Consider the following 13466-nt stretch of genomic DNA (forward strand, 5'->3'; position numbering starts at 1 on the left):
TCCTGCAAGACCAGCCTCCGGGTCGGTCCATTCAAAAGCGAATAGAGGTTGACTGCTTTCGCAGAGCCGCAGGCAGAAAAAGGCATCCTTTAAATCCAATACAGTGTACCAGCTCCTGTCAGGTGGGAGGGAACTCAGAAGATTGTAAGGGTTAGGGACAGTGGGGTGTATGTCCTGTACCCTGCTGTTAACTTCTCGTAGATCTTGCACTGGTCGGTAATCCCCGGTCCCTGGTTTCTTGACGGGAAGGAGTGGTGTGTTCCAAGCTGACTGGCAGGGCTTCAGGACGCCCCCCTGCAGTAGCTTTAGAATATGTGGCCTGATTCCTTCCCGAGCCTCCTTACTCATGGGATACTGCCTCACCCGAATTGGAACTGCAGAAGCTTTTAAGGCAACCACTACCGGAGGTTGATTTCTCGCCAGCCCTAATCCGGCCTTCTCCGCCCAGGCATCCGGATACTTGTCTAGCCACCTTGTTACATCCTGTTCCTTTACCGGGGAGTCATACAGGCGGTATTCATCCTCCATAGACATTGTTAGAGCTGTTACTACTGGTTGCTGGACTAGGGGGCTCAAGAACTCTACTCTGGGCCCTTCGGGGTTGAAGGTGATGCGGGCTTTTAATTTGGTAAGCAGATCTCTCCCCATGAGGGGAGCTGGGCAGTCAGGTATCACCAGGAAGGAGTGATGGACCTTTCCCCTTCCTAAGTCTAGAGTTCTTTTGGTGGTCCAGGCTCGGTATCGGCTGCCGTTGGCACCCCTTACCAGGGACCGCTTAGTTGACAGCGGCCCCAGTGGTGCTTGTAATGCCGAGTAAACAGCTCCGGTGTCCACCTCAAAATCAACAGGAGTCCCCTCCACATCAAACTTTACCCTGAGCTCGGGGAGGGGTTCCGAGCCCCGTCGCCCCTAGTCTTCATCCAGGGCCAGCAAGGTGGGCGGTTTAGCCTGTAGGCCCTTCCTGGGTCTCTTTGGGCAGTCTTTCTTCCAATGCCCGTACTCCTTGCAATAGGCACACTGATCCGGGTCCAATTTTGATCGCGGCCGTGGCCCAGCACTGCCTCCCTTCCTGTCTCCCTCTTTACTGTTACCGACTGCTGTGGCCAGGATTTTAGTTAATGCTTTATCTCTCTTTCTATCCCTGGCATCCTCTCTTTCCTCTCTCTCCCTTTCCTTACGTTCCTCTTTCTCCTCCTCCGTTTCTCTCTTATGAAAAACTTTATCTGCTTCTTTAACTAAGTCTCTAAGAGTGAGGTCCTGCAGCCCATCAAGGCGCTGCAGTTTCCGCCTTATATCTGCAGCGGATTGGCCAATGAAAGCCATGGCTACTGAAGCCCTCTGGCCCTCCGACTCCGGATCGAAGGGAGTAAACCTCCGATAGGCTTCCATTAACCTCTCTAAAAAGACTGCAGGAGATTCATCAGAACCCTGGACGACCTCCCTTACCTTAGCCAAATTGGTGGGCCGCCTAGAAGCTGCCCGGAGACCCGCCACGAGAGCCTGGCGATAGGAGGACAGATGCTCCCTACCTTCCGGAGTATTAGGGTCCCAGTCGGGGCGAGCCAATGGGAAGGTGTCATCAATAACATTCTGTAGCTGTGTCGGACGCCCGTCTTGCCCCGGAACGTTCTTCCGAGCTTCTAACAGGATCCGGTCTCTTTCCTCTGTAGTGAAGAGGGTCCCCAGAAGTTGTTGACAATCATCCCAGGTTGGCTGATGAGAAAACATAAGGGACTCCACGAGACCTGTTAACCGAGTGGGGTCTTCAGAGAAAGGAGGGTTATTATTTTTCCAATTATATAAGTCAGAGGAAGAAAATGGCCAATACTGGAGGCCCGGCATCTCCCCCCCGCTCCCATTTTCCACCATAGGCCCGTAAGGGCGTAACAGCAGAGTAGTGGCCACAGGTCCTTCATCCGGCTGGCGCCGGCTCCTAGTCCACTGTGCTGGCCCGTCGCCCGGTGGCAGCAGAGAAACCTCGAGGGTGGAATCTGGGGAGGCCACCGTTGGGGACGCTGGCAGGGGGGCTGGACCGGGCGCCGGAGAAGGCACTTGGTCGGGCCGCTGCAGTGCCTCGGCCGCCGGAGGCTGCAAAGGCGAAGCATAAGGTGGTGGGAAATCTAGGAGAATAAGATCAGGCTGTGAGTCCGGGAGGACCGGAGGAACAGAGGGTGGAGGAGAGGGGAGAGCCGGCTTCACAGGGAGGATTGCTGGCTCACAGACAGAGACCGAAGACCTGGGGAGAGAACCAGGGGGTAAGAAGGGCTTGACCCACGCCGGGGGGTTCTCACATAAGTCCTGCCAGACCAGGATGTAAGGCTCCTGGTCTGGATGTCCGTGTCGGCCAGGCTGAAATACCTGTCTCCTTACTTCCCTGATGAGAGGCAGATGGAAAGACCCCTCCGGGGGCCATCCGACATTAAAGGCGGGCCACTCGGATGAACAAAAAGTCTGCCATTTACCCTTTTTGACGACAAGAGAAAGGTTTTTAGCTCGTCCCTTGACTTCTGACCAGCGGTCCAGGGTCAGAGACAAAGGAGTAGAGACAGACTGGCCCATGACTACGAACACACACACACCAATGACAAAAAACAAGGAACAAAAGACAAGGACAGACACAACGCGTTGAGACAAAAATCGAAGGATCCAAAAAGAAGGTTTTACAGAGCCAATTGACCTAGCTGGCAACAGAATTACAGAACCAGAAACAGAACCAGAATCAGAATCCGTATCTAACAGACGGAACAGACAAGAGTCCAGGCGTCCCTGGTCCTCTCCAGACTCCACCAGGGCGTCCCCCGGGGCTGTGGCCTGCGACCTCCCGACACGTCTGTCTGCCGCAGTCGGGGGAGGCTCACGCCCCTCCCCGACAGCCACCAGACCGAACAGATTTGCCAGCTCTGACTAAATTTGTGTTTCCAATATCTAAGCGATCGCTATTCAGAAAGGCGCCGTCACTTACCCCAAGAAGCGTCTGTTGGAACCCAGAGGCGGCTGCAACAAATATCTCACTGGGGCCTCCAAATGTAAAGCCCGGGACGCAAGCCGCTGTCACAAAGAACCAAGAGACGCTTCTCATGCAAAAGGCAAAGGGTTTATTTAGCTACCAACATGTTGGGGCTTACAGCTTACTCTGAACGCAGCAGAGCAGCGGCTGTCAGCCCTGACTAAGAGTTTAAGCACAGGTTATATACCCCTCTAGCAAACGGGGGAAGCAAACGGGGGGAGCAAGGGGGTCACTCTTCTGGGAATCTTGGCGCCGTTGTGAATTAATGCCTGTCTAGTTTCTTATCAAGTTGCTTGTTTTTCAGTTTACTCCCAGGCTGCGGCCATCTCCCGTAACCTCCCTGGCTGCAGCTGTCTCCCATAAAAGTTGATTGTTTCATCTCCCCCTTCTGACCTTCCTGATTGCCCTGGTGCCATAAAATGTAACACTCTGGTAAAGCTCTGGTGCCGTTTGTTCCTTTTCTGACCTCTCTGACCTGATTATATTGGCGCCTCTCAGACAGAAGCCAAGGAGTGTGGCCCATCTGAGCATGTTCCTGGAAAAGGGGTTTATGTTGGGAAGCTGACCTCCGTGAAGTATGGGCCAAGTTCCGTAGTACTCTGTGTTGACTTTCTGAGATACAGTCATGGGATCACCAAAGGGCAGACTGATGTTCAGACTGTATAAGCCAGAACAGTCTGGCCAGTTATTTAAGTAGCTGCTACCCCAAGTCCTTAGAGGGTCCCCCACCACTAATTTGGCCTCTTCCCAGGGAGTCCTTATGTCGTCAGGATCCAGCCGTAGGATTCATGTTGAAATAGCACAGGGGCCTCTGGATGCAGCTGTAGCTCCAGGGACAGGGGCTGTTCTTACCGGAAGGTGCCCTGCTAAAGAGCTCTTAGATATTTTGATTATCACCTCTGCAAAAAAAAAAAAGCAAATTACAGAACAAGTGAAAAGAAAGCAGAAATTGGGATTGAATGAGCTGCTAAATTGTACAAGTTGTTGTACTTTACACTTATTTTACCTCCACATCAAACCTATGTGAAGTACATGGCATTGCCTCAGGTTACTTACGGGTGAAAAGGAATCAAAGAAATTTAAAAATATCTCTGGGAACAACATAGACCTAAATCCATGTGACCTTAAAGTCTGCATCCCTCCAGGTATGTACTCCCTGCCCCTCCTCCCACCCCGATCCTCTGAGGAGGCCTGTATTGAATGCAGGGGCCTCCAGATATACCATAACTCATAAGTCATTATCACCTGGCTGAGCAGTGAAGTGAGAGCAAAGTATGGCGGGTAAGGGGGGAAGGACCAAACAGAATGGAGGGAGAATGGAAGCCTTGCCGACTGGAGAGTAACCATGTGCGGTCACAGAAAGGAAGGAAGACGTCTGAGACTCCCCAGATCTCACCCTCAGTTTTGCCGGTGGCCAGATGAGATCGTTGGAAAGAGATGCATCCCCTGGAAGAGGTGGAGAAACTAAAGCACGGAAACCTACTTGCAAGTTTCAAAAACAGTATCAGCAATTTAGTGGCAGCAGGACTGGTCTCCAGTTGTACCATCCAGCATCTTCTGCTCCAGGATATGACACATCTCCCAGGCCCATTCCAGTCTTGCTCTATATTCTTCGTGTTCTTAATAGCGCCTTCATCCAGTGGCCCAGCTAGACCTGGAATTCCTCTTGGATTTTTCCCATTACTGTCAACCCCAGAACTGAAGCCATCAGTCACCACGTCCGTTTAATTTTACCTGCTAGATGCCTCTTGTCCCTAGTGATAACCCCATAATTCTGGCTCTCATCCTCCCTCTACTAACAATTTTTTAGTGGACCCCCCCATCTGACCTCTCCACTGCTATCTTTGACCCTATCACTCTGCTCAAAATTCTTCTCCGCTTCCCCCACCCATAGGACAAAATCTAAATTCCTTAGTCTAGTGCAGTGATGGCGAACCTTTTGAGCTCAGCGTGTCAACATTTTGAAAAACCCTAACTTAACTCTGGTGCTATGTCACATATAGAAATTTTTTTTATATTTGCAACCATAGTAAAACAAAGACTTATATTTTTGATATTTATTTTATACATTTAAATGCCATTTAACAAAGAAAAATCAACCAAAAAAATGAGTTTTCGTGTCACCTCTGACACGCGTGTCATAGGTTCGCCATCACTGGTCTAGTGTGCAAGATCCCTGATGCTCAGGCCCTGGCCTACTGACACTTTCCTCCTAGAACTCTACCCTTGAGCAGAGTGGATAGTTGGTCATGCCCTGAACGTAGTTTCCTGTTTCTGCTCCCTTTGACTGGAACAGCTGCCCCTGGTTGTCTATGTGAAATGCCTCTCCTCTTCCTCATTTCTCCAGCAGACTTCCCTGCTGCTCCTCTGGGCTTTGCTCCCTGTGGCTTTACACACTCCTACACTGTATCATCTATTGCACAGCATGGTCACAGTTTCCAGGTTTGACTCAGCAAGTCCAAGAGCTTCTAGAGGGCTCAGGCATGAGTCTCCTTCAGCTCTCCGCATCCACGCCTAACCCACTGCCTCACCTGCAACAGATGCTCAGCAGGAGTTTGCTGTTGAATGAAAGTGAAGGGATAATTCCAGTGACACTAACAGCTGGGCTTCAATCACCCAAGGATCTAACATCAGATTAGAATTTCTTGGAGAAAACCAGAAAGTGAGGGTGGAGATGTTTAGTGGCCATTAAGTCTAAGTTGAATTGAGGAGGCTCAGCAAAAGAGGTTGAGGCCTAGAAGATTGCAGGACTGGGTCAAGCAGGAAGAAACTATTGCAGGGGTCCTCAAACTACGGCCCTCGGGCCACATGCAAATACAAATATTGTATTTGTTCCCGTTTTGTTTTTTTACTTCAAAATAAGATATGTGCAGTGTGCAAAGGAATTTGTTCATAGTTTTTTTTTTAAACTATAGCCCGGCCCTCCAACAGTCTGAGGGACAGTGCACTGGCCCCCTGTTTAAAAAGTTTGAGGACCCCTGAACTATTGGGCAAGACAGGGGCAAGGAGGCAGAGAGCAGGAAACACTGAGCCCAGAAGAGATTGGTTGGATAGGACAGAACCAGGAGAGAAATGCCCCCTGTTATCCAACAGCAGGATTCATATCTTTTTGCGTGAATGCTCCATTACACACACTTTTTAAAATCCTCACCAGAGGATATTTTTTTCCAGAGAGTTGGAGGGAGGGGGAAAAGGGGGAGAAAGAGAAAAAAACAAAAAAAACATCGACATGAGAGAGACACATAGATTGGTTGCCTCTCGCACGCAGCCCCACTTGGGCCTGGCAACCTGCAACTGTGGTATGTGCCCTTGACTGGGAATGGAACCCAAGACCCTTTTTCTGTGGGCCAATGCTCTAACCACTTAGCAAACCAGCCAGGGCTCCATTACACACATTTTGACTCCAGTACTAATCATGTGAAAGAGTTTACAGATGTCTGGAGAAGTGTTAACCTTTCCTTTCTCTTTCCTTTAAACAGCTCTCTAGATTCATGTTTGAGGGGCGGGAAATAAAGTTGGTTATGACTTGTGCAGCCTTCATCACAATGAATCCCGGATATGCAGGCAGGACTGAATTGCCAGATAACTTGAAAGCCCTGTTCAGACCTTTTTCAATGATGGTTCCAAATTATGCCTTGATTGCAGAGGTGAGCTTCACGTTATAAACCAGGAAAAATTTAAGCTTATTTCTTTTATTTTCTATTGAAGTAGAAAGTTTTCTTTATGAATGCACCCTGGCAAATGTATCATTGCTTACTTATAAGAGTAGATATGATTATCACTTAGAATGTTTTGTTCTCTCTCTCTCTCTGTGTGTGTGTGTGTGTGTGTGTGTGTGTGTGTGTGTGTGTGTGTTTATAAATGCTATATCCCTAATGCCTAGAATGGTATTTGGAATATAGTAGGTCCTTAAATTGAATGAATCGATGAGTTTAATTAAGCAGTTCATTGGGGTTTATCAGTTTATCTCTAGAAATTAAAATGTCTGGAGTCATTCTAAAAATAATATATTGTTCTCACTTTTTGGGCATCTATAATAATAAAAGCATAATATGCAAATCAACCAAACAGCAGAACGACCATCCGGATGACCTTGTGGACAACCAAGCTATGACACGCACTGGCACCAGGCCAGCCAAGGCGGGTGAAATGCGATTGGTCATGGGGGCCCTGCCATCGCCCCACGATCGCCCTGTAGAGGAAGGCCCAGGCCACCCTCTGCAGAGTGATCGATGGAGGGGCTCTGTGTTCGATCACGCCAAAGAGGGAGGCCCAGGCCACCGGCCCGCAGGGCTATCGATTATGGGGGTGGGGGGAACTCCACAATCGCCCCACAGAGAGAGGCCCAGGCCAGCCAAGCGATCACACCCACGCCTGTTGCCCACAGAGGGAGGCAACCGGTGGTGGGGGTGGGGGTGGCAGTGCTACACAGATGGCAAGCAATGGCAGTGGCGGGGCAGGACCACCTGCCAGCAGCCAGGGGAAGGAAAGCTCTGACAGGCCCTGATCACCAGCCAGGCCTAGGGATTCTACCCAAGGGGTCCCGGATTGCGAGAGGGTGCAGGCCAGGCCGAAGGACACCCATCCTACTCCCATGCACAAATTTCGTGCACCGGGCCTCTACTTATTTTATGTTAGAGTCCAGGGATGTTGAGTTGCAGCAATGCTGGTGAAGGGTGGAGGGTGGACATTGGTCTGTAAGTCTGTATCAGCTTAGTAAAAAATAGTCATCATTAATACATTAAATATTTGTATTGTATTTATTGTTTCTGTGTCTATCTAGGAATCTTTCCATTTAAACTGATTTTTGTTTCTTCATACTAGCTAAGAACCAGTGTGACTTCTTGGCACTTTTTGCAAAGGGATAATTTACATATAGTAAAGTGCACAGATGATAGGAGTACAACTCAGGGAACTCTTACACATGGATTCACTGGTGTGACCATCCAGACCAAAATGTGGGACATTTTCAGGACTCCAGATGGCCCCTTGTACTCAGCACTGCAGTTCATGGCAAGGAACTCCACCCCGTGTAGAAGTTTCCCAGAAAGCACAGATTACTCCTGTGGCTAACAATTCTTTTGATAACAGCTCATTTAAAATATTTCTTTATATGAAGTAAAAGTAATTACCTAAAAATAGAATAAGCCATGCCAAATCCTATCATTAGAAAAATTACAGCTTTTATTAGTATAATGCTTACATCATCACAGTTTCCAGGTTTGACTCAGCAAGTCCAGCAGCTTCTAAGAGGGCCCAGGCATGTGTCTCCTTCAGCTCTCTACATCCACGCCTAGCCCACTGCCTCACCTGCAACGGATGCTCCTGAGGTCGTGGTGGGGTGGAAGACTGTTAAGGCAGGACATGTCTTCACTAGACCCCCTGTGGACAGGGACAATGAATGACTCGCTCATTGTCCAATGATGGTAGGAAAGAAACCAGTTTTGGAATTCAATCCACCATTTTGTTCATATCTCATGTTTCATCCTATTGATTATCAGTAATTAATTGAAGACATTTAAAAAACCCAGTCTACTGAGTGCTATTCCTATCATTACAGATCGAATGAGTCAAGATCTGCCATCAGTAAATGTTCTTAATTGCCTGCAGTGTGCAGAGCTCTGTGCTGATAGGAAGCTAGACTGAACAAAACAGGCACCAGTAAGAAATCTCTGCATCATCCTAATCCCAATTCCGAGGCCACAGCAGTGATTCGGGTAGATTGTGGATTGGAGGAAGGGTCCACACCCCCTCCACTGTTGTTATGGATTTATTAGCCACGGTTGCAGAAACTTGTCCCAGGCAAGGCAGCCTCCTAGGGCAGGGGAGAGGCTGCAGATCTTTGTGTACTTTCCTTAGACTCCCAGGGAGCCTACACCTTCGGATGTGAGAGGCTCAAGTCTTGCTTTTGTACTCAGGTCTTATACCACCATCCATCCTCCACGATGTGAACATTTGCAAGCTGTGGGCTCTCCACTCTTTGAATCAAATGTCACTAAGGCCACATTTCCATCAATAGAAAGGAAGCAGAATCAGGGCTCAGGCCTCCCCATACAATGTCCCCCTTCCACCACCTGTGGCATAGAAAACCCTTTTCCCCTCAATCTTTACTACATTTCTTTATTAAATGATGTGACAACTTGGAGAGCTGTGGTGTCTAATGTAGATTTTGAAGACATTGGTATTATGCTGACATATTTTTGTCAATATAATGTAATAACATGATGTAATACTTTTTTTCTAGGTAATTCTATATTCTGAGGGATTTGAATCCAGTAAAATATTAGCAAGAAAAATGACTCAGATGTATAAGCTTTGCAGTGAACAGCTCTCTCAGCAAGATCACTACGACTTCGGCATGAGAGCCGTGAAGTCTGTACTGGTCATGGCTGGGTAAGAAACCAAGGTGGCCAACAGTGAAACGTCAGAACATGCCATCATACGCGTTCTGTGGGCAATTCACAAACAGCTCTTAAAGTCGCATAGGAAGTGATTAATAAGTGTCAGCTGCTGCTATTGTCCTCATTCTTACCTCAACACTCCCATTCACAGCGAAACGGGCATCTCTGCTCATCCCGTGACAGTTCTTACTGTGTGTCTTACGTGGCTGTCCCCAGACCAGACCTGAATCTAGACTGGGCTTCGGAGAACTTTCATTTCCCCTGAACTTGTCATATACACTGGGCTTGAGTGTGCAAAAGCTTTTCCCAACATAAGATCGATGACTCCACTTAAAAAGCGTACGGTTTGTTATGCATATTCAGCAATTAAGTCAGGCCTGTCACCTGACAAAGCCTGGAGCATTCGGAACTCCCGTTTTAATCTATCATTCGTCCAGGCTCTTGGTCCAAGACTTCACCTCTGTCCTTACAGTATGGTCCAAGGCGGAGCTGCTTTCTAGTCTCTGATAAAGCACGAGCCTTTTCTCTTTTCAGGCCCCGACTTCTCCCTTCAGATCTTCTTGAAACTCCTGCCTCTGGAATCTCCAGGTTGGCCAGTCTCTAAGGACTATTTCCTCTCTTGTCCTTCCTCCCAGACCAAGACTTGCTAGTCTGGATTCTGTACCTCCAGGGCCCTTCAGCCTGGCTCCTGTATCCTTGGGTTTTCCACAAATATCTCTGCCCTTCCATAAGCTCTGTCCTTTCTTTGAAAGAGTTTCAAAGAAAGAACAGAGGGTATGGAAAGATATTTGTGTTTCTCCTTTACACAGGATTGACACTTAAGGAGACTACTTAGAGAAAGACTGCTAAGACCTCAACTGCAGCACAGTGAGCAAGACAGAAAAATGAGCAATTATCTAGGATACGATGTAGTGAGGGGAACCATAGGGCTGTGCCCAAGGTTTGCCATGAGGGATGGAGGAACCTTCTAGAGGAGAGAGTAATTTGGTTGGGTTTCGAAGGGTAAATAAGAGCCAGCATAGGAGCCAAGCAGGGTGTTCTGGGCTGAGGTAACAGAAAGTCACAGGGATGTTAATCATCATGATGCATCCAGGGGTGCATGCAAATTCGGGGAGGATTGATGCGGGAGTTTGAGAAAAAATGTCCTTGTCATCGTCCTCAAGGCTGTGTAGCCTGTGCCTGACTCCTGCGCATGCTCTGATGGAGCTGGACACTCGGGATGAAGGGGACACGCTCCTCCCCTTTCAGCAGGAACCTGCAGCGGGGCCCCCCTCTCCCCCCACAGCCCATGGGCTTGGAAAATCACATTCAATACTATGTTCTCACAAGTGTCATCTGGATTATCCTTTTACATTTAGGTCTTTAAAAAGAGAGAACCCAGATCTAAATGAAGATGTGGTGTTGATAAGAGCACTGCGAGACTCCAACTTGCCCAAATTCTTAACAGATGATGCCGTTCTGTTCAGGTAAGTTTCTAGATGTTACAGAATAAAGCATAGCTGCTGTGTAGAGGTCATGGATAGTCTCATCTGCAAGCATGTCTTTCTCTAACAGGGTAATAACTCATCGTTTCTAGAGATACTTATTGTCGTTTTAGAAAACACTAGTTTAAAATAAAGGCACTAGCCCTAGGCAGTTTGGCTCAGTGGATAGAGTGTTGGCCCGCAGACTGTAGCGTCCTCCTGGGTTCGATTCTGGTCAAGGGCATGTACCCCGGTTGCAGGCTCTGGCCCTGGTCAGGACACATGCAGGAGGCAACCAATTGATGTGTCTCTCTCACATCGATGTTTCTCTGTCTCTCCAAAAATCAATGGAAAAACACCCTCGGGTGAGGATTAACCCAAATACATAAATAAATAAATAAATAACACTAAAATTTTATTAGCCATCCAATTATTTGTGTTTTTTTCCAAAATATTGATCATCAGGCTGTGTGCTATATAAATTAGTATTGGTTATGAGTTCCTGACCTAAGAAATTTCCCATCCCCCCCCCCAAGAAATCAGATTTGAGCTTAACATAAATGTGATTGCTTTTATCTATGTATTTCTACTTCTATTAAGTAGTTTTATGTTTATCTAAGACATACATGTAGTAGTTTTCAAAATAAAATAATGTCATAAATTAGTCTCATGAAAAGCAGTGGTTCCCTGCCCTTCACCAACTGACCAAAGGCAAATCATTTTTCCATTGATTGATTGATTGATTCATTCATTTTACTATTTCCCTTCATATTTTTAGTACCATGTTTTTTACATTTCTTGATTTTTCAGTTTTAGATATTACCCATTATGCACATGCAGCTCTTCCCCTAGACCCGCCTTCTTCGTGTAGTCATATTGCAATATAACCTGAGCAAAATATCTAGGATTTCAGTGCTTTATCATAGCTATGTAAACATTAGCCACTGCTGAGCTATAGTTTCATTATTAAATTATCTAGCTTTTTATTTTCCCTTCATTTATTACCATCATTCTTATTTTTCATTCCTTTACTTATTTCCTATAAACTTATCATTAATTTGTCTCCAAATTCTACCAGAGTGTAAATACCCCAAAAGCAAACAAATAAACAATTGAAATATTCTATTGAATTTGCCTCTTTGGAGCCCTCTGTCCTGCTCTAATCTGGGCTGCTTACCCATGACCCCTGGTGCACATCTCTTATCAGGGATGTCCATTGATGACTGTGCTGGGATTGCCTTTGCCCTTGTCTTCTATCAGTGCCCCGGTTTCTCAGAACATGTCTCCTCCTTTTGGTAGGACCCAATGATGACAATGTCTCTGCATTTATCTTTGCACACTTAGGATATTTCTATAATTGAGATTCCAGGAAATAAGTTTGCTGGGTCATAGGGTAAGAGACATTTTTAATTTAGTTAGTCTATCAAGATGGCCTCCAAAGACATTTTACATTTATATAAATGGTTTTATGAAAATGCCCATTTCCCTTTAAGTATTTTAGTGAGAGACCAAAAGTCTTTAATGCATGCATTTCTTTAATTATTAGTATCATTTCTTAAGTTCATGAGTCATATATATTTATTATTCTAAGAACACTTTTTCTATTTTACTCTTTTACTTATTGATTTTTGGGGAGTCATAAATTCTATCTGGTATAAGAATTGGAAATATTTCTCCATCATTCATTCTTTAAGTTTGTATATGAAACCTTTTATCTTGCAGAAGATTATTTTTTACTCATTTTTTCCACTTTATCACCATTTTTTAGTTATAGATTTCCTATCTTTCTTAGAAAGACCTTCTTACCACAGTGGTACAAAATTCATCTCTTATATTTTTATCTAGTACCGTTGTGGTCATTTTATATTAAGGTCTTTACTGTATCTCAAATGCATTTGTGTATATAGTGTAAACTAGGTTTTAGCTTCTTTTTTACCCATAGAAACACACCACATTAACTGTTTCCCGCAGAAAGTCAATTTTTCCTTTACTCCCCTTTTTACCTAGTACTAGTTTTCTATTTTTATTTCCATATTATTTTTCTGAGTACACATATACAGTTATAAGTACATATGTGTGCATTTGGGAAAAGTTGAGTTAGAAATATGATATTAGAAATAATGCCCTGATTTGTTTGGCTCAGTGGATAGAGCATCGGGCTGTGGACTAGAAGGTCCCAGGTTCGATTCCAGTCAAGGACATATACCTTGGTTGCGGGCACATCCCCAGTAGGGGGTGTGCAGGAGGCAGCTGATTGATGTTTCTCTCTCATTGATGTTTCTAACTCTCTATCCTTCTTCCTTCCTCTCTGTAAAAAATCAATAAATATATTTTTATAAAAAAAGAAAAGAAATAAACTTCACCTTGACACTACACCATCTACTGTGGACAATACAGAAACAAGAGATATTGCTTACCTCCAAAGGCTCCCAATATACTTAAGAACATTTGAAAACAGTAAAAGAAACAAGCAAAATCAAGCACAATATCAGAGAAATTATAGATTCTGGTATACAACTTAGGATATACTAATACTGTGCGTGTTTAGAAGAAAAGATCAGTGAGAAAAATAAGATTCATTTTAATGTTTAATTG

The 13466-nt window shown here is 45.8% G+C and overlaps 1 protein-coding gene across 4 annotated transcripts in view; it reads left to right on the top strand.

Moving 5' to 3' along the window:
• Positions 1-13466, top strand: part of DNAH6 (dynein axonemal heavy chain 6) — a 253702-nt gene that overhangs the window by 116309 nt on the left and 123927 nt on the right. For all 4 annotated transcript variants that reach the window (XR_011473183.1, XM_070429592.1, XM_070429593.1 and 1 more), the window contains exons 31-33: positions 6487-6654; positions 9252-9400; positions 10767-10874. Coding sequence is in view for 3 of the 4 variants with exons in the window: in XM_070429592.1 (XP_070285693.1) it covers positions 6487-6654; positions 9252-9400; positions 10767-10874 (425 nt within the window). In the remaining variant the exon portion in view is untranslated. The remainder of the gene's footprint in view (positions 1-6486; positions 6655-9251; positions 9401-10766; positions 10875-13466) is intronic.

Source organism: Myotis yumanensis, unplaced genomic scaffold, assembly GCF_028538775.1.
Source record: "Myotis yumanensis isolate MYYU_CA2020_CCGP unplaced genomic scaffold, mMyoYum1.0.hap1 SCAF_11, whole genome shotgun sequence".
Lineage (NCBI taxonomy): Eukaryota > Metazoa > Chordata > Mammalia > Chiroptera > Vespertilionidae > Myotis > Myotis yumanensis.